At 40.2% G+C, this 18955-nt stretch overlaps 1 protein-coding gene across 1 annotated transcript in view; it reads right to left on the bottom strand.

The window, feature by feature from the left end:
* DOCK2 (dedicator of cytokinesis 2) overlaps positions 1 to 18955 on the bottom strand; it is a 525760-nt gene that overhangs the window by 138923 nt on the left and 367882 nt on the right. The window contains exons 28-29 of the mRNA XM_030573060.1: positions 18271 to 18369; positions 15355 to 15449 (exon numbers count right to left, since the gene is read on the bottom strand). Of these exons, the coding sequence (XP_030428920.1) occupies positions 15355 to 15449; positions 18271 to 18369 (194 nt within the window). The remainder of the gene's footprint in view (positions 1 to 15354; positions 15450 to 18270; positions 18370 to 18955) is intronic.

Below are 18955 nucleotides of genomic sequence, written 5' to 3'. Positions count from 1 at the left end.
TAATCCCCCTACTGTTACAAGTGAAACCTAAGACTGCAGTACTGCTAAATTTAGAAAACAAAGCATACTCTTTTCCCATTGTGTTCTCTTTGTGCACTTTATGCAGTCAGATTCACTATTTCCTCTTTATTTATACTCACTTTACTCTATATCTCCATATTTTTAAAAGAATAGAAAATATAGTAAGACCACCTTTAAAAAAGTCAGAGATAGACAGGAGGGCTTAGGGGAAGGTGTGGTAAATGAAACTACTCAACACTTTTAAAAAACTTCTTAGCTTTCAAGTTGACAGTACTCTTTTAAGCAATACATCCCTTTCGTTTCACTTCTACTACAATTGAAGTTTAACTTTGTGTTTGAGGGAACAACTTTTCCACTCTCCCTGGCCACTCTGTCAAATACTCCTTTCCTCAAAATATAACCTTTTCTTCCCAAACTAATATTTCCCCAAGGCAGCCTGGGAAATATGTTTTAAGCATGACTTATTAGTGTCAGTGTAGAAAGGGTTAGTGCTTTCACTTATTGAGCTGTGACAATACTGGACAAGGATAAAATTAGGTCCCAGCAATAAATGGCATTGCCATGTGGTGTTGCTAAAGGATCCGCCCATAACCGCTTAGTCCACCCTTGTTGTAGCTCCTATAGCAATTACTGTTGTGATTCAAGTTGTGATAGTGGAAGAAGATAGTTACCATAGAGAGGATATATTTTCTATTCAACACTTGAGCTGGTCAAAATTATTCATCACAATTTTGACAAAAAATCTATTGTTTTTCAACCAGTTCTAAGTTACAACCAATTGATGGCAAGCATGGGTATGTCTACACTACCCGCTGGATTGACGGGCAGCAATCGATCCAGCAGGAGGTCGATTTATCGCGACTAGTCTAATCAACTCCCAAGTGCTCTCCCGTCGACTCCTGTACTCCACCTCTGCGAGAGGTGCAGGCAGAGTTGACGGGGGAGTGTCAACAGTCAACTCACCGCGGTGAAGACACCACAGTAAGTCGATCTAAGTATGTCTACTTCAGCTACGTTCTTCATGTAGCTGAAGTTGCGTAACTTAGATCAATTTCCCCCCCCCCCACACACACACACAGTGTAGACCAGGCCACATGTGTAAAGCACTCTTGCCATATTGCTTGCACCTGGGTACCCAGGCCCCATGGAGGTTCAGCCATTGATAGGAGCTAGGAGGGGTAACTCTTCCTTGCACCAAAGATGGAGGTTTTGGCTATTTTGAGTCTCAATATTTGCTTCCTTAAAATTAAAAAAGACTACTTTTATATTGTTAGCTGAGAGAAAGTCATTTACACTTGTTTAGTTGACCAACCAATGCAGTAGTGATATTGACAGAGCACACATGTCTATGACATTATTGTAGCCAGCTTGATATTGCACTCCTAGGATGGTGATGGTATTGGATTATACTAATCTAAAGTTTTATTTGCCTCAGCTTTTGTAATAAAGCTACAATATATGTGAGATGTGGGAGCTGGAGGTCTTCAAACTATTACAAAACAGCATCTTAGTAGATAAGCAGCTATTTACAGAAGCTATAATGAATAAACTCAGCAACTTCCAATCTGTTTTTTGAAAACACTTGTAGTTAGACCTGAGCCAAGCCTTCCAAGTTTGAGCTGTAAAAAGGCTGGGAAACGTTTTACTGAGGACCTCTTTGCAAACCTTGAAATTGTACAGCTATGGACAACCGGTTTTATTCAATGGCTAAATCTCACTGCAAACTGAATAAGTTTGAGCTTGATGATTCATGCATGCATGGTGTTTAACTGGAAGTAACGATAGTTGGTTATTTTCAAAAATCGCTTATGATTTGTCTCACATGAGTTTTTTCAGCAAATGTGGACTCAGCTTGAAATGCAACTTGAATTTCAGCTCCCCAGTATTTTCAGATCTCTGGGTAGTGCCAAGAAAGTTCAAATAAAGTTCAATTGCTAGCTAGTTCATGCACACAAAAAAAAAACATACTGATTAATCATGGCAAGGACTTGAACCAAGACTGATTTCTTGTACTATTGTGGATAAAGTTAATTAAAGTCCATCTCTCTGACAGTTTCCATTTCAAGCCCATGTGAGCAGAAAGAAGAAACACAAGTACCTCTTCTGCTGCATGCCAGTAACAAGCTTCTCCTCTGTCCCCCACCTCCTGTTCCTCTCTACTCCATACTATCTGTATGGATTTGGGAGGCTGCCAAGAGAACATGTGTACCTTTAAAGTGGCCTTCTGAGCAGCTGAGAGGTATATGAGTGAGAGGTACAATATAAAATTATATATCAGTATGAGGTGGCAGTCCTTAAACCAGCTTATTTCTGTCTATACTCATACCATGTACCTAAAAATTACAGTTTCTAATAACTTATAACCTGTGACTACAAAAGCCATCGTCCCACCTGAATGGGTGGGGGAACTTGAAAGGGCTGGGAGTGAAAGGGGACAGCCCCAGCAGTGAAGTATGGCGACACTCAGTGAAGAACACCAGGTAGCTCCTCCTCCACCCCAACTCTCTGGCACCTATTGGCCAGTTGTGGAGGGGAGAGGGGTGCTGATTGGCCAGCATTTCCCAGCTCCCAGGAATGGAGGCCATGTAGAGTCTCTTTCAGCTCCATTCCAGCAGCCCCCCCTGGGAATCCAGCCAGACAGATGGTGCATGTCTAAACGATCACCCATTTGGAGGTCAAGAGAGAAATTTTCTCCCATGAGCCAGTTGGAAGAGGACAGGAGATATTTTTCACTTTCCTTCAGCACCTTCAAGCCACAGTGAGCTAAGCAGGAATGTGCTTAGCACCTAACTGAGGTACTTGGGTTAGTTGTTACCACTTGCAGCCAGTTCCCAGTAAGATTTAGAGCACAAAATGAACAGACATCAGAAGTAAAAGAGCTGGGATTTTGATGACGAGCCTTGGGATCATAGGAGAGGGTGAGACATGGGGGGCCCTCAGGGGCTGAAGTCCCCACCCTTCTGCACCCTTTGTCCCCTTCACGGGGTTGGTGGGACTTAAAGCAAACTGAGTCCTGAGGAGCAGGTTGAGAAGAGCCTACCCTGAGTTACGGGGTATAAGTAGGAGGAGTGTAACAACAGCACTGAAACCATTTAAATGCCTGGTATTGGAGTACGGGTGATAGGTAGGTAGCACCCCTCCCCTGTGGTTAAGTTTAATGAAAGTTGCAGAACAAAATGTCTTACCAAAATTATAAAATATAATTTGTTGCAGAAAAATAACCTGAAGATCAAGAGCCTGTGTAACATCATAATCTAATCTCCTGTGGGCTGTAATACTTTAATCTCATTTCAGCTGCTGGGTTTAGCATGCAAGTGCAGGTTTCTTTTGGTGGATTTTGATATACAAAAGGCCAGAGGAGATTTGAACTCTATGGCCTGGTCTATACATAAAACGTACGCTGACATAGGTATGGCTTTCAGGGGTGTGAAAAATCTATACCTCTGAGCAACATAGCTATGCTAACCTAATTCCCAGTGCAAACACAGCTAGGTCACTACCACCACTCAGGAAGGTGGAGTTCCTACAGGAATGGAAAAACCCCTTCCCCATCACACTATAGGTTGTGTCTTCACAACAGGGTTATGCCGGCAGAGCTACAGCACCGTAGCTATGCTGCGATAGTCTCCACAGAGAAGACATGGCCTGTGATTCTATGATCCTATCTCCCCACCTAGAACATTTTGTAGTCCGTTATAAACTTACAAAGTACACATAAATGACTGCACAAGTTATAAAGCAGTGGAAAACCAGGCCCAAACCATTTAAAATGTCTCATTTACTTTGCATATGAGAAATAGCCTATTTGTCAAGTGGTTGCTCATTGTTCCTTTTTCATTTCCTCAGCAGGTCTAACCTGCTCACTGGGATTTTTGGAAAAATAATGTTTAGGATTTTTAAGAACTAGCATTGTTTTAACATTTTATACCTGGCTGCTCATCTCTCAGTTACCCAATGCAAAACAGATTTGGAAAAATTAAACCAACTGAATATAAAAGTATAGAGGTTTATGCTCTCGGTCTTTTTTTTTAACGAATCAATAAATAAAAACACACCAGAACACTTCTAATTGGAACATAAATTCTAATATAAGCTTTAAGGCAACAAAATACAATTTTCCCTTGGCTGTTAGAACCAGGTTGGTATTATTACATTAAAGAAACCCATAAATATTATGCTCTGATACTCTGTTAATATTGTCAACAACTAGTCTTGTTCATTAGCAATTTTACATTTACCCAAGCATTCCCCTTGCCCGTAAGACCAAATATCTTGCATAACAACTTGTCACAGAAACTAAATTGTGCTGAAAATATTAGTTTTTCATTTTGACTTTTTCTCTGAATTAAAAAAAATTAAAATCAGTTATCTTGTGGATGACACAACTTTCATTTTCAGATGAACTATGAAAATAAATCACCAGAGCTTTTGTACAGTACAAGAATATTCAAGACCTTCCATAAATGATAGCAATAAAAGTGCTGGGGGACATCACTGAATGGAATTCTGATTAATGTGGGACGGAGTGCATTGCATTGCAGGCAGTAGTGTAGAACGTAAATGCCATCCCTAGTTATGCTTTATAATAGTATTGTTTTAAAGAAGTGTGTGTGCGTGCACATGTGCATGTGTCACCTTTACCATTTTCTGTCTAAGCTAACTAGACATTTCTTATATTTATTATATAAAGAACAGCAAATACTAAAAATAATAAATGTCCGAGACAATTAGGTTTTTAATAGTGACCATTGTTTGTGTATTTTTACACACACACACTTTAGTCTATAACATATAATATGTATATATTATTAGTGTTAATAAACTTCCTTTGAGCAACCTGATAAATATTTAATTCATGTCAGTAAGTTCATGACACAAAAGGACCAAGACCATAGACATACTTGATTGGAATTTCAGCCTAAAACAAATTTCTCAAAGTTTTCAAAGAATGAATCACAATTAAATGGAGAAATTGATGGGAGACTCCTCCCTGGCCATCAAATGTAATGTAAATAATTAGTTTTAGCATCTTTTAATGCACTTTAGCAACTGGAAATAAAGAGGAGAGTCAACACTATGTAAACAACCAAAACTCTTTGGAGGATCGACTACTCTCTGTGACATGGACTATTGATCTTGATGCTTTCTACATTGCCAGCCAAGCTCCTTGCTAGTTTTAGTATGTTTAGCTCTTCATAATGCTGTTTTCCTATCCTCCTGGTACATTTTGATGCTCCCTTCCACTCCAGTTAAACAAAACAAAAAAAAATCTACAAATGGGTGAAAATTTGAATGCAGGGTTTATTTTCACTCAGAAACAAAGGACTCCTCCATATTCACATACTGTCTATACCAAATAAGCATATTTTAACTAATTTGTTTTCAAAACAGAAAAGGAACATTTTGAAATGCTACTTCAATGCCATTTTCTCCCTCTTCATCTTACATCTCTCATTTTCCTCTTCTTTATAATCTGTCTTTCTCCCTCCTACAATTCTCCGATGACTGTTAACCTGCCCGCCACTATCTCTGCAACATGGCCTGCACACATTGCTGCTTCTGCCTTCAGGCAGATAGCACTTTCTCTGAGGGCAGAACTTGAGAGAGTACCACCATGTTTTTTTCCTCCAATTCCACCCCAACTCTAACATATGAATAATTGTGGCCCTTTTGTTAAACAAGAACTTGACAGTACTGAAGCCAACAATTTTGTACGTTCAACCACTGAAACCCAAACATCACATAACTAGAGACAGTTTTAGGAACTTGAGAGACAAGGCCATATAACTGCATGTTTGAAGTTTTGCTATCAGAATGGGAGGTTGGGACAGAGAGTTAAGGTTCCATGAAAACAGAAGGACTTTTTGGACAGCCTTGGTTTTAGGTGGCTCTAACTTACATGTTGTCATTGTTATGACCAGAAATGCTTTGCTGGTAAGGAGAATAATGAATGTTATTGGCTCTTGCTAGGGAAATTGTTAGCCTAATAGAGGCTATTTATGAGTTATATGTGTTGTCCAGAGAAAAATTATAAAATGTATAAAAAGTTTAGTTATAAAGTGTGCTTTGGAACAGTCTGAGGAAGCTTTCCTTTGGGCAAGGATTTCAGAGCTAAGTTCACCAGCAGCCCCCTGGCTGTTGATTCCTTGAAGTCATTTCAGACTTTTTAGGTAAATATACATGTTCTGAAAGACTCTAACCTTACTGCAACAGGATGTGTGTGTGTGTGCGCGCACACGCGCACGTGTGCTTGAGATTTAATAAGAAAATAGTTTTAGGTAAAAGTACTCTTGCTTGTATCAATCATTTATCAGATGGACGAGCTATACCTCCATTTTTTTATTCCTGACACTGCCTGGAGAGAAACAGTTAAGTTACCACTGCTTTGGTTCTGAAACCCGTCAGTTACACTTTCACTCCCATTGTCAAATGAGTCTACTGGCCTCCCAAATATTGAATGACAGTTCTAAAATGCCTTCCTTATGGTTAAAACTCTCCATGATCTTGCATGTTGCTCTCTGATTCCCTCCTCTTTGCTTATCTAATATTCATCTTCTCTCTCCCCCCCATTTTCAGAAGGTCACCTACTGTTGTGTATTATGCTTCTCTTCAGCTCTTGCCACTTAGAACAGCATTGCCAAGAGCGTCTCAGTATCCAAGTTAACATCTCTTCTCAAACTTTACTTTAAAATACATCCTTTTCTTCTTACTCTTTTCTTCTATTACCCCTGTGGCTAAATGCTTTTATTTATTCAAATATTTGTACAATGTCATTACCTCAGTCTTAAGATATTCTACTTGCAGCAAATAATCCTTTTGGATAGAACAATAAAATATTTTTTCCATGACTATCATCATAGAAATGGGAAAGCAGATTTTGTGCCCCAGATAACACATTTTCATGATATGTTTGCAAAGATCTTTTACACCAGTGCATTTTGTAATTTATATCACTGGCTTGCTTTGGATTATTTATCTCAAAGCATTTGAGGATACAGAGAGGAAGACACTAACATTAAAATTATTATCTGCACCCCTCTTCATCATTTTTTGCCCTCTATTCACTAGATCTAATACATGAATCAGGATACATTCATGTTTGACAACATTTCACCTTGAACAGTCCCTTGAAATGTGTTAATTACTTCTGCTAAACAATCTGTTCTACATTATATTTAGCAGTGAAACTCTGGGTTAGTTTCCCAGATCTGAAGAAGAGCTCTGCGTAAGGTTGTCTCTCTCACCAACCGAGCTTAGTCCAATAAAAATATTTCCTGACCCATCTTCTCTCTCTAATATCCTGGGACCAATGGCTACAACAACACTGCATACAACATTTCCCTGTGACATTTGTATGTGGCAGGGGAAACCCAAGAAGCCATTAGTGCTATTCAACTTAAAAGCATGCTTAAGGCCACAGACGAATGAAACCATAGTTTTGGTTCATAGAGTACAGTGGTAACCATATGAGAAGTCAGTTTAAAATTGTTAAATTGAATGTTCTATATGAAAGGAACGTTAGAGTGGGGAGTATAGCTCCCTATTATACCAGTAAGAGGTGCTGTTCATTGTGACAGACCAGTAGCAACGCTCAGAAGTAGGAGAATAGGTAAGACAGGAAAAACTGACATGAGAAAGAAATAAAGGGACTGTCACTAGAGATGCAGGGTGACAACCAGACTCTTCAGTTAGACTAGGGAACTTTTCTCTTTTATTGGATTAACTGTTCGGTAGTCAGTAAAGTTCTATTCATAGGTGGTTCAAAACAAATCCAAGTTGGGCAAAGCTAAATTCTGTACAGATAGCACAGCAAATTCAGAGGTAAAATATAAGCCAATATATAATGCAAAAACAATTCCGCTTGCTAAGTGGAACATTATGTAACCCACTCATGGCTCCAGTTGAACACTCTTTATTTATGAGGCCATCCGTAATTAGTGTAAATAGCTGTGACACTACATGCAGTATAATGAACCACTTTTAGCTATAGGCAGGCCAAAGCTTGTGCAACTTATCTACACTTTCCTTCCTTTTGCCTCCAACCGCGTGCATTCGGTTTTTATGTTTGCATATTGCAGTATATCCTAGTGCACCAGAAAAAATCAATCTACAGTAGGGTGACCAGACAGCAAGTGTGAAAAATCAGGACATGGGTGGGAGGTAATAGGAGCCTAGATAAGAAAAAGACCAAAAATCGGGACCATCCCTATAAAATCAGGACATCTGGTCACCCTAGTCCACTGCTACAGCCAGTACTTTTCCTGTTGGATGCAAAACAGACAAATGAATAGGGGGATTTGGCAGTGCTGTCGGGCTTTGTGAATGCCTATAGAGAGGCAGCATCAACTACACTCTGCCATTGGCTGGATTTCTCAATAAAGCTGCCTTACAATCTGTCATTTACATTTTTCCAAATTCAGGAATGGGGACTTTCTTGATAAAAAGTACCCTAACAGGTTTCAAATGTCCTATAAATGATCCACTGCACAGTGAATATGGGTTCTAAGTGTGCTGAATGCTTATGAATGCAATGTTGGGGCCATCAACCCTTTCTTATGATCATATTAAAAAAAACCCAACCTGCACTCCAAGATTTTCCTATCATCACTATTGTCTAGGGTAATTTAAGTGTTTAAAAAGACACTCTGAAAAAATCAAATTTAGCTTCAAATTTAGCTTTTTAAAGATATAAGAACAACAGAAATGGTTCTACAATAAACAAAACAAAACAAAACCGCCACCAATGACTACAACCTTTCCCTGCAGCAGTGGATGCCCCAGTGTTACAGCATTAAGAGCCTGAAAGTAAAACAGACCTAAATAATTTTCACCAGCCAAGCTCAGAGAGCAGCAAAATGTACATAGTTAAATAATGTAAGGTGTTGTTAGTAGCCCTGATAAATACATTTCTTTACAATCTATGATTTTTAATCTGTCCATCTCTTTAAACATTTTCATTTGGCTGGAACGTGGAAGCTTTACAGCAATATAAATATAAACTCTAACCTGTCTGGATCAAACTGGCCCACAGAATTATTAGTCATAAGGGGGCATTATGGACAAAGTGTAATATCACAAGTGAATTTCTAATGTCAACTGATGCAATGTAGATACTGGATGATCCCCAAAGGAATATGATCTGAGCAATGATAAATATGTTATTGCTCTGTAGAATTAAAAATACTGTATTCATGAATGATGCAGAAGCTGAAATGTTTTCCTAGATGTGCAGAGCAATTCAGACAAGTAAATGAACAAGGGATTGGTTAGTTACCAAAGTACTAAACTGCTGCTTTTTCAGATTAATCTCCTGTACACATAAAGTAATTGCTAATAGGAGAAGCACAAGAGGGTAGAAGAAATTTTTATTCAATTAGATTTGCTCGTTATGAACCTAAACCTGCCTCAGACAGTGAAACAACCTGGTAGTAATTGCTGTCCATAGAATTTTACTTTGAGAGCAACTATGAATGATCAGCAGGAATGTGCCTAGATAACAACTTCCCCAGTCCTGCCAGGAAAAGGAGTAAGAGGAAAGCCAGGGGTAACTATGTAGCCATGATTCTAAGAATATGTTAAACAGGGTCCAGGCATCTCTGACTCCTAATTTCTGTCAGCATAAACCAAACCACATTTGAGACACAAAACACAAAAACAGCAGATCTCTTCTGGAAAGACCATTCCATTGAAATTCTAGGTAAAAGCCCAATCAACATCATCAAAATTGAAATTTGGTAGCTTAATAATTCAATTCAGTTTAACCATGCCTCTTCCTAAAGACTCACTTCTTCCAAGAGGACCACAAATACCAACTAATCAGTTATCCTCTGCCCTCTCCATTCCAATAATTACTCCTGGGGGAATTCTGCACCAAAGAATTAAAAATTGTGTGCACAATATTTTAAAATTCTGCAAATTTTATTTGTCAAAATAACACTATATAATCACGCCGGTTTCAATTATTTTGGTAATTTATTTCAAAATACCTGTCAGCAAGTGTGCCTGTAAGAATATACACACACATACACACACAAATTCCCACAGGAGTGGAGTGTTAAAGAAACCCCTATGACAACCCAGTTCCTGTTTCTCTGACCCCAAGGCCAGCTGGGGGCGAGAAAAGGAGATATTCACACCTTCCTCCCCCCAGACCAACCAATGGAAAATAGGTTAAACAAAGGTGATCTAATCCCATCTGGGCTCTGGAAACATGCTCTGATTATCCTTACCCTAGTCAAACAACTCACTGCCAAATAATGGTAGGAGGATATCCTATTATCCACCGCCAGGTGTAAGAGCTAACCAACCCTCCAATCCATGGAAGGTATGAAACTAGGGTTTCCAATTTTGGTTGGATGTATTACCAGAGATTTCATCACATGACATAATCTTTAATTAAAGATTAATCTTTAATTTCTGGGGACTCCAGGTCAATCCAGGAGGGTTGGCACCCCTAAATGAAACTCTCCCAGTGGGACAAGAGGAGTTTCAAACTTGAGAAAACCAAGATGGTATTAGGCAAACCACACACTACAACACAAATACCATTTGTTTCTCAGACATTCTCCCCCTTCCTTCATTTTTTGCATTATAATAAACATTTTCTAACATTATATCTTTCAAATGATGTTTTGAATGTTAAATGTGTGTGTGTGTGCGTGCACGCGCGCAATCGGTAGACTAGACAGATCCAGAAGTACTAACGTGTCTGATAGCTAGAACAACTAAGAAAAAAAATTAGCATGCTTCTACACCTTCCAGTCATGCTTTCTACCTAACTAGGCTTTCCTAAGGTGCCTATTGTCATCTTGTGCATTGTCAAGTATTTTTTCTTGCCTTCAGATATACCTTTGAAAAATCAGATACATTGTTTATACCAGCCTCTCCTCTCAAACACAGTACAGTAAGTGATTTCCATTTTCATTTCCTGGATCTGTGCAGTTCTGAGAAGTCTACCTATGGCACTAGGAGTGTCTTGACTGGGGTGTGGGTGGTCAGGCCTAATGGCTGGAACAAGAATCAGGCTTAGTGGTTAGAGCAGGAGTTGAGAGCCAGGAACCAGAGCGATGGGTTGGAACAGAGTCAGAAGCAAGACTGGAGTGGACTGGAGTAGGACAGGAACAAGGCAGTGTCAAGGCTGGGAATAAGGAGACCAAATGTCCTGAATTTATAGGGACAGTCCTGATATTCAAGACTTTGTCTTATATAGATGCCTATTACCCCTACCCCCATCCCGATGTTTCATACTTGCTGTCTGGTCACCCTAGCTGGAAACCAGGAAGGCACAAGAGTGATTGCAGCTGCAGGCACACACACTGAGCAGCCAATCACCTGCCGCTGCTCAGTGATCTTAAAAGCAGGCCTTCAATCAGTCAGGCAGTCTGATCAATCAGGGAGTCATACCCTAACCCATCTGAGCTCATTAATCTGGCTGAAGGCTGAGCTATCTGGTCCTCAGGCTCAGTTGAAGGAGCTCATGCTTCACAAGGAGGAGTACTCAAGTGATTAGCTAGGTTAACAGAGTGGGCTTGGGAAAGGCCAAGAATGCCAATTTGTGACAAAAACTGAGGCAGGTAACAATAAATAATTTGTATTTCCTGGTTCATTCTAGATGTTCTCAGAACACTTTTGGGGTGCACCTGCACTGCAGAAGTAATGCCAGACTCTTACCCAAGTTTTAGCCCAACCCCCGTCTTGCCTCATCTACATAGAAACATTTTGTCTGGGTTTGGAGGTGCTTTAAGCCAAGGCTACCTTATGTTGGGGGGGAGGAGGAAGATATATAGAGCTCAGTCTCTGCTTTAACTTGGACTGCAACCCACCCACGTATTGCAGTGAGTGATGCAGACTAAATCATTGGAGCACTGGTAGTCCTCCAGTGCCTTTTCATATTGCCCCCTGAAAGACAGACAAATTGTCCCAAAATTGACTGGGAAGAATCAGTATATCCCAGCACAAACAAAGATGGGTTTTGCCTTCAGACACACACAGGTGAGTGCAGAAACCGTGAGGACACAGTGACACAGGTAGAGCTTTGCAGTGGGGACGCTTATACCTGGACTAGGAGTCCTTCGATGCTGGTTACCATTGGCTAATTCTGCAGTGCTGACTCAACCACACTAACAGCAATTTGCATTAAAAATGGTCAGTATTGGTCATGGTCAAGCATGAATGGCAATTGTGCACACATATTGTAATACAACAATTCTGAAGATATGAGTATACACTGTGCGTATCTTTGGATGTATGTTACACACACATACTATTTCCATTCCAACAATATGAAATATTTCAGAGGACTACAATAAGTTAAAAAAGTAGCTTATTAAACTCTGATTTGTTCATGACAATGACCCCACACGTAAAATATTTCTATACTGGGCATAAGTCTGAAAGAAATTAACAATGTGATTATTTTGACATTTAAGAATGTATTGTTCAAACACAACTGGCTTAGTCATTTACAGAAATTTTAATCACTGGGAATGTCCAGTCCTGTTTCCACTTATTTGAATGGCAAATGGAATCAGGATCAGCCCATTACATATCTAAAGAATGGAGATATTGTATTTTCCTGCCTTCTTATTTTAAGCCAAACTAAAAGCACCTGGAGACAATCTAAGAATGATGATAGACTTCAGGTAAAATCCTGAGTGCTCATCTCAAGAAAATCTGTCAATCCCCTTAAATAACATGAAGCACAAACGAGCAGGATTACAGCTGTGCAAAATTGCCAATATGTTGATATTACACTTGACGAACAGATGTCCTGATGTTCTTGAATGAGGAAGTTTGAAAGGAACCTGTCTACCACCAGTGATATCTATAAAATTCAGGTATCCAGCCATCTCCTTAGTGACTATTGATCTTTGATGAGGGAATTATTCTAACAACGGGTACCTTCCTGCAATCGATTTCAGTTAAGAAGTTAAAATAGGAATTAGGTTTGTCATGTTTTGGAGCACCACTGCTTTGGAGCATGAATTCTTTAAATATTTTGCTAAGCACATCTACACTTGAGGATCTGCCCCAAACACTTTGTCGTAGGCAAATCTATTCAAATGATGTCAGAATTTGGCAATTAGTGGGTGCTCAGCTGGCTAAGTTTACAGATACTTATAAACAAAACATATGGTTCTTACAATATACAGGTACCTAAAATCCACATTGTAAAGTTTACATCTTACATTATTAATTATATAGTTCAATAAGGGGTGGCCTCAGTGTGATGATGCCAAAAATTAATTTAGTTAGCTTCCACTGCTCTTTGGAGACACAAATTTAAGGCCTTTAGGGACAAGTAAACTTTGGAAAATGGTATTGCTTACATATTTCAAATATTTTATCACCATGGGATTTATCTTTCCCTCCAAAGAATGGTGTTAAGAGGTGAAAACCATGCAAATATTGGTCAGAAAACATATAGGTCAGGATGGGACACATAGAAGGGAAAACTGGCAATGAACAAATTCTCCTACTCTAGGCCGATGCTGTCACAGCCCCTCCACAAAAACATTCCAAGAGCCCATCTGCCACATAAGACAAAGAAGAATCTTCCAATTCCTATGTTGATCAACAACTGGACAAGTGAAAGGGATTAATGAACAGCTGCTCAGAGCAGTGCTGTATTTCCCTTTACTTCCTTTCACCCCTTGCCCTATTCTCTCAGTCATTGACTACAAATACTAACCTCCCCACCAATCCCCCACCCACAAGTCAGTCTGAATATCTCAAAGTGTTTAGAAACAATGATACATCTAGACTGAGCGTTCCCATATTGCCTTCCCAATGTAACTCAGTCCTGGAGCACAGGGATTTTGTTTGTTCCTGGAGACCCCAAATGAGATCCTTTCATGTTAAGTGCTGTATATACATGTAGTATGAAAAAGTGCCTGCCCTGGGGAGAGCTTACAATCTAAATAGACAAGACAGAAAGGGTGAGAGGGGGAAAGAGAGGCACAGAAGGGTTAAGTAACTTACCCAAGATCACAGAGTCAGTCAGTGGCAGAGCTGGGAATAGACCCCCCGCCCCCCTAAGTCTCCTGAGTCTCAGTCCTTTCCTGGGTGATAAAAAGTGTCATGGTATCCACTTATGACTGAAATAGCTAATGCCTCATTACAGAAGGAATTGTCCCTTTTGTCACAATTTAGGGCAACTGCACCCTGCATGGCCTCTCTGTGGTTCACCAAGGATACTCACTTTTAGGCCTCTGCTCCCAGCTGTCCCCTCACCTACATTTTCCTCCTTCCTGATAGGGTTTTTTCCAGGCTGCACAGTTCTCTGCCTATACTGTGATACTGTCAGCAAGCCAGAATACCTCAACAGGCCAACCTCTGCTCTTTGCTCTCTCTTCAAAGGCTATGAACAACTGTAATTGCCAGTAGAGTTACCACACAGCTCTCTCTAAGCAAGCACATTTACTCTAAAGGTGAAAGCATTGGAGAGAAAACATAAAAAACAACAGAAGATTACCAGAGGTCAGCCAGCAGGTTTATGGAATCACAGTAGGCCTTAGTTATATGAGCCTTTATTACCTCCCACTTGGATTATACCTGTAATATATTTGGGCACGAAGCCATCAACCCTTAGGAAATACCAACTTGTACAGAAAGCTGCATCACATCTCTTCAGTGACATGGGCTACAGCGAGTACATCAGATCTGTCCTCTACTCTCTACACTGGCTTCTCATAGAATATAAAGTCAAATTCTAAGTCTGGGTCCTTATCTTCAGAGCCCTCGATGGTCTAGTATGCCTAAAATATTGCCTAAAGGTCTAGGATGGAGGCCATAGCTGACAACTCTGCTCTTCTGAAACAAAGGAACTTTCTATCATGAGTGTAAATATCAATTATATACGAGACAGAGCTTTGGCGGGGGGGGGGGCTGGTACATACTATTCTCCCTCTGGAGAGATAAAGAGATAGAACAAACCACACACAACAGACACAGTACTGGAAGGCACTCTCATAGACCGGACCTAGATAGCCTTTATTCAATCCTGGGCCTCTTTACTGAGCCTGTCAACACAGAACCCAACTCTGACTCTTCTTCGTGGTGTTGACACCTGTCTATTAGAAACCCATTTCCTCTTGCTTGTCAGTCTTTGAAAAGTGGACCAAGGGCATAGGCAGTTTTTTCCATGCATTATGTAAGTCAATTTCTCAGATAGTGTAAATATTTTTTATATGAAGTAAAACAGAAAAGACATTTGGAACAGGGAACACTGCCTATTTTTTGTGTTAAAACATGGAATAAGATATTCACTTCACTAGCACCAAGCTCCCTTTCAGACTGCTGAAACCTTTAAATTGTTCTGAGGGCTCTATTTACCTGTTCTGCACCATGCTCATTGCCATCCAGTCCGAAGGGTAAACATTTTTTCCTATGAGATCTTTAAACATGATGAATGTTTCCATCAAAAAGTCCTAGAACAACAAAACACAATACAACTAAGATTTTATATCCTGCAAACTTCATATTCCAAAGCCAACTCTCTGCTCTGTGGAAAGCACCAAAGAGAGGGCTCCATCCTGTTCCCACTGAAGTCAATGGCAAAGCTACCCATGACATCAATGGCAGTGGAATTGAGACCAAAATCCTGTAAAATAGAAGTTGTAGGCTAGAAACAAAAGTTCAAGGCGCGTTACACTGAACTTTTGAGTAATGATAAGCCATAGATGAATGAACAGAAAAACAATTCACAGTAAACAGCATATTAATTTTGACACTTGGGAGTAGAATTGTTGAAGAATCCTTTACCATTTAGAAGAGTAATCTCTTAGAATTTTTTTTAAATTTAGCTTTTTTCAAAATACATATGTCTAGAGTGCAAGTTATATCCAGAAATTATTCATATAAACTTATAAATACATGCACCCATTCATACAAAAACCACTTCTCTTTTCTAAAGAACACTTACCAAAGAGACAGAGATTGTTGGAAGATAATTATTAACACAATTATTCTGTCATGAAGTGTTTGATATACGGAGGTTTACCCCCAAGATTTCTGTAATGAGCTTTAAGAGGCAGCTACTGAATTGTGAGGCCAATCACTCAAAGTGCCATCAACTCCCACTGATACCACATAAGTGGCACTCACCAGAAGATCTGGCTCTTTCTTAACAGTCAAATTGGTTAAGGGTAACCAAAAATGAACAATGTCTCTGAACAGCATAATATGGAAACACATTTTTATTATTTATTAATTATTATTATTATTTTATTATTTATTATTTATACATTTATTATTATGAAGTGTTAACAAAAATATATTTAAAAAGCAGAAAAAAATAAGCACAATGACATAATTTTTTAACAATTCTTTCCTGTTGACTTGCTTAAATAGATTAGGAATTACTGCACTACATAGACTTTGGTAAAATTGCTAAATATAGGCTGTTTCTGAGCACCCAAAGTGCCTGAAAGATAACAATACACCAAAATATCCCCATGGTACTAGGTAGCCTGACACATTTGGAAAACTGCAAAAAGTAAGACTAGCTGGGCTTGGATCTGCCATGATCTGCACCATTTGAACTCTCTGACAGTACATGGGTCTGCAAAACATCTGGATTTGGCAATTCGAGAATTTTCCTACAGGAGCGTTCAGCTGGCAAAAACCTGGTCTTATCCAGCAGTTGCATCACTGCCCATACCTGACCATGGGTGCAATGAGTGTTTCAAGACTGGGGAGGCAAGGAAAAGGGTGTGGTCAGATAACTGCTGTAATCATTTAGGGGATGGTGTCAGCTGGTGCATGTTAGAGCAGCTCCTAGGCCAGGGATGGGCAAACTTTTTGGCCTGAGGGCCGCATCGGGTTTCATAAATCGTATGGAGGGCCAGTTAGGGGAAGGGGTTGTGGCCCAGCCCCCACCTCCTATCTGCCTCCTCCCCCCAAACTCCTGCCCCATCAAACCCCCCATTCCCTGATGGCCCCTCTGGAACCCCTGCCCCATCCACACACACCCTCTCCCTGTCTGTTGACTGTCCCCAGGCCCCCAGCACCCCATCCAACCCCTCCTCTCATTCCTGACAGCCCCCCGGAACTCCTGCCATATCCAACCATCCCCTTTTCCCTCTCCCCTGACTGCCCCTGGAACCCCTGCCCCTGACTGCCCCCTGCCTCCCCATCCAACCTCCCCCCTCTTTCCTGACTGCTCCCCAGGACCCCTGCCCCCATTCAACCCCGTTTCCCCCCTGACTACCATCCACATCCCCACCCCCTGACCACCACCCCGAACTCCCCTGCCCTCTATCCAATCCCCCCTTCTCCCTGCCCCCTTACCGCACTGCCTGGAGTGCTGGTGGCCACTGCCACTGCCACCACGCACAGAGCACCAGGTCAGGCTGGGCTGTGCAGCTGCACTGCCCCAAGAGTGCATAGCCCCGCTACCCCAGAGCATTGTGCCGGTGGTGGAGCGAGCGAGCTGAGGCTGCTGGCGAGGGAGAACAGCGGGGGAGGGGCTGGGGGTAGCCTCCCAGGCCAGGAACTTGGGAGCCAGGCAGGATGGTCCCGCGGGCCGGATGTGGCCTGCGAACCATAGTTTGCCCACCCCGTTCTAGGCACTTCTAGCCTAAACTGGGGCAAACCCAGATGCACCATGAGAATCAGACAACTGTAGCTACTCAGCACAAAAATACAATCTGGGTCAACAATGGAGTTGTTAATGGAAATAAAGAGGGGTGAGAATTAGGACCAAAGTCCTGTAAAATATCAGTTGTAGGCTAGAAATAAAAGTGAAAGGCTTACTACACTGAGCAAAAATAAGCCATGGATGAATAGATAGAAAAAGTCACAGTAGAGAGCATATTAATATAGGCACTTTGGAGAAAAATTGTTGAAGAATTGTTTACCATTTAGCAGAATTATCTCTTAGCAAACTATCTAATAAACCTCCCCAACATATAGAGAAGACAAAAAAGGCAAGACAATGATCTACCTACAGCAGCAACCTATCTTTGCAAGCTTCTGATTGAGGTAGCATCCAACTCCAGGTATCATTCAAGCACTCTTCAGGGCAGAAGTAAACTTGCAGGGACTATGGGGCAAGAGATATATACAGCAGATGTGTATCAGCCTATTGATGATACGCCATATTTAGAAATAACTAGTATTTGGTGAAACCATCTGTTCTTCTTAAACAATTATGGATACTAGAATCAAGTGTACTAAGTAGTCCAGTGCAGAATATGAAATATTTGAGAGCCATTTGTCTATTTGCCAGCTCTAAATGGAGATACTTACCACTAGTTCTGAATTTGTCTGAAAGGTTTCAATGTAAAAGGAGTAATGCTGGTTGTCCATTTGGTTTAAGATTGCTGTCATGCATGCCACAAAATGACTCTAAAACAAAACAAAAAAATAGTAAGGAAATGCACATCTAGATTGTTGATTTAGAAGGAAATGAGAATAATGGATTATATCCTGCAATGCCAAATCACTATATCACTGAAAACAAACAAAACCTGTGCCAGCCCAAGAATGTGAATTTTCAAAAGGCAAGAAAGGCTTCTCACTGTGTATACATTGTAAAATATGTTTAACAATAACTTACAACTAAAAATACTGAGGATACTACTCAAAGCAACTTTCTTTGTTGAAAAAGAGGTATCACTCTTAAGGGAACTCAGTGTGAGAGACAGTAATTCAACTTCCTACAGAACATGACTTTGTAGGTGGTTTAAAATTCCTAAAAATAATGTGATATTCCATAGGACTTTTGCATAACAGATTCATAGAAAATGAAAACTTTCTATAAGATCCTTTTGAATATTTATAAAAAAATAATTATATCCCTGCTACAGAATTCTACAATAAGGATACAAAAATCTAAAATGAGAGGATATTTGCTTACATTTTTTAGATTTTTCAAGTAACTTCTGTTGAATCCTATCAAATGAGTATAGGATCCAACTGTTTCCATCTCTAT

This window comes from Gopherus evgoodei, chromosome 8 (assembly GCF_007399415.2).
Source record: "Gopherus evgoodei ecotype Sinaloan lineage chromosome 8, rGopEvg1_v1.p, whole genome shotgun sequence".
Lineage (NCBI taxonomy): Eukaryota > Metazoa > Chordata > Testudines > Testudinidae > Gopherus > Gopherus evgoodei.
The sequence above is the reverse complement of the archived record's forward strand: the minus strand, read 5'-3'. Positions and strand labels throughout refer to the sequence as shown.